Consider the following 1,200-nt stretch of genomic DNA (forward strand, 5'->3'; position numbering starts at 1 on the left):
TGAGTGGATCACAGATGGGTAGATGTTAAAGTTTAGTCGGGATACTGTTTTGAAACCATTAAAAAAAAGAATTCAAAAACACACAAAGACATCATTGAAAGTGATCATCCATTTTGCCTGAAGATCCTATGTAATCATCCATGTTTTTTTTTGTGGGCAATTTGGTTGAAAGAAATCCATATTTCTGATTTAAACACTTTGAAACGGGTCAATTTGACCCGAGGACAACACAAGGGTTAAGTAACATACTGTACATTGTACAGATACATCGTGTATATTGACATTGAGTATAACATCCTCAATACTAAAATTGGTGAATAATGGCCCTACACACCCAAACAAAAACTGGTGTTTTTTGCTTGATTAGACCTTCATCTGAGGACTGTGTAGGAGTGTGCACACGGTGCTGGATTAACATCCGTCTGACCATCCTGCGCGTTTGTTGCGCTTACATTATTATTGATTGATGAAGTTTGGTTATTTTAGAATTCCAACATAGCTCAGCCCAAGATTAACATGAGCAGTCTAAGTGAAAAAATACGTGAGTGTGCAGGACTAGTTTTTAAAACTTAGGTGTTTTTTTTTTCAGACCAGATATTAAAAGAAGTTTAGACTAAATTTCAGACGTCTACCGTGTAGTTGAGTATAGCACATAGGTAGGCTAGATAGGGGAAATGGCTGAACTAAAACATAACGCTAGGTCTCTTTCCCTCAACAGGGAATATGGGTAGGGATAACGTTACCGTGGGGAAACTCCCGGTAACTATGGGAACACCGTATGTCGTGTGTATTTAACATGTAACTCAACCAGCCACACAACCACATACTTCTTCAATCATACTAGTTAAAAAAACAAGTTATTAGCTACATAAAATGCAGCCTAAAGACTCAACTAGCTGATAATAATCGTCTGCTCATTGGAAACAATGTCGCCTCATTGTGAAATTAGCCACGGATGTTCACAGTCCAGTCACACACAAACCACTCTACGACACAACAAGACATTAAACAAACACTTCTTACCGTGTGGAACGGACATTAGACTCAAAGGGACAAAACTGAACCGCTATTTTCTTCACAGCCTTCAACACCACGGTCGCTTTACCGGAAGCCGCCATGTTTTCTGTTTTGACCTCTAACCTCGACAGAGATGGCGATTCTCACGTGGGCCGCTGGAGGGCGCCAGAGGATAAATAACCC

The 1,200-nt window shown here is 40.0% G+C and overlaps 1 protein-coding gene across 1 annotated transcript in view; it reads right to left on the bottom strand.

The window, feature by feature from the left end:
- Positions 1-1,197, bottom strand: part of mrpl53 (mitochondrial ribosomal protein L53) — a gene marked incomplete at its 5' end in the record, with an annotated part of 3,892 nt that extends 2,695 nt beyond the window's left edge. The window contains 1 exon segment of the mRNA XM_032535813.1: positions 1,024-1,197. Within this exon segment, the coding sequence (XP_032391704.1) occupies positions 1,024-1,118 (95 nt within the window).
- Positions 1,198-1,200: the final 3 nt, after the last annotated feature.

Source organism: Etheostoma spectabile, chromosome 14 (assembly GCF_008692095.1).
Source record: "Etheostoma spectabile isolate EspeVRDwgs_2016 chromosome 14, UIUC_Espe_1.0, whole genome shotgun sequence".
Classification (NCBI taxonomy): domain Eukaryota; kingdom Metazoa; phylum Chordata; class Actinopteri; order Perciformes; family Percidae; genus Etheostoma; species Etheostoma spectabile.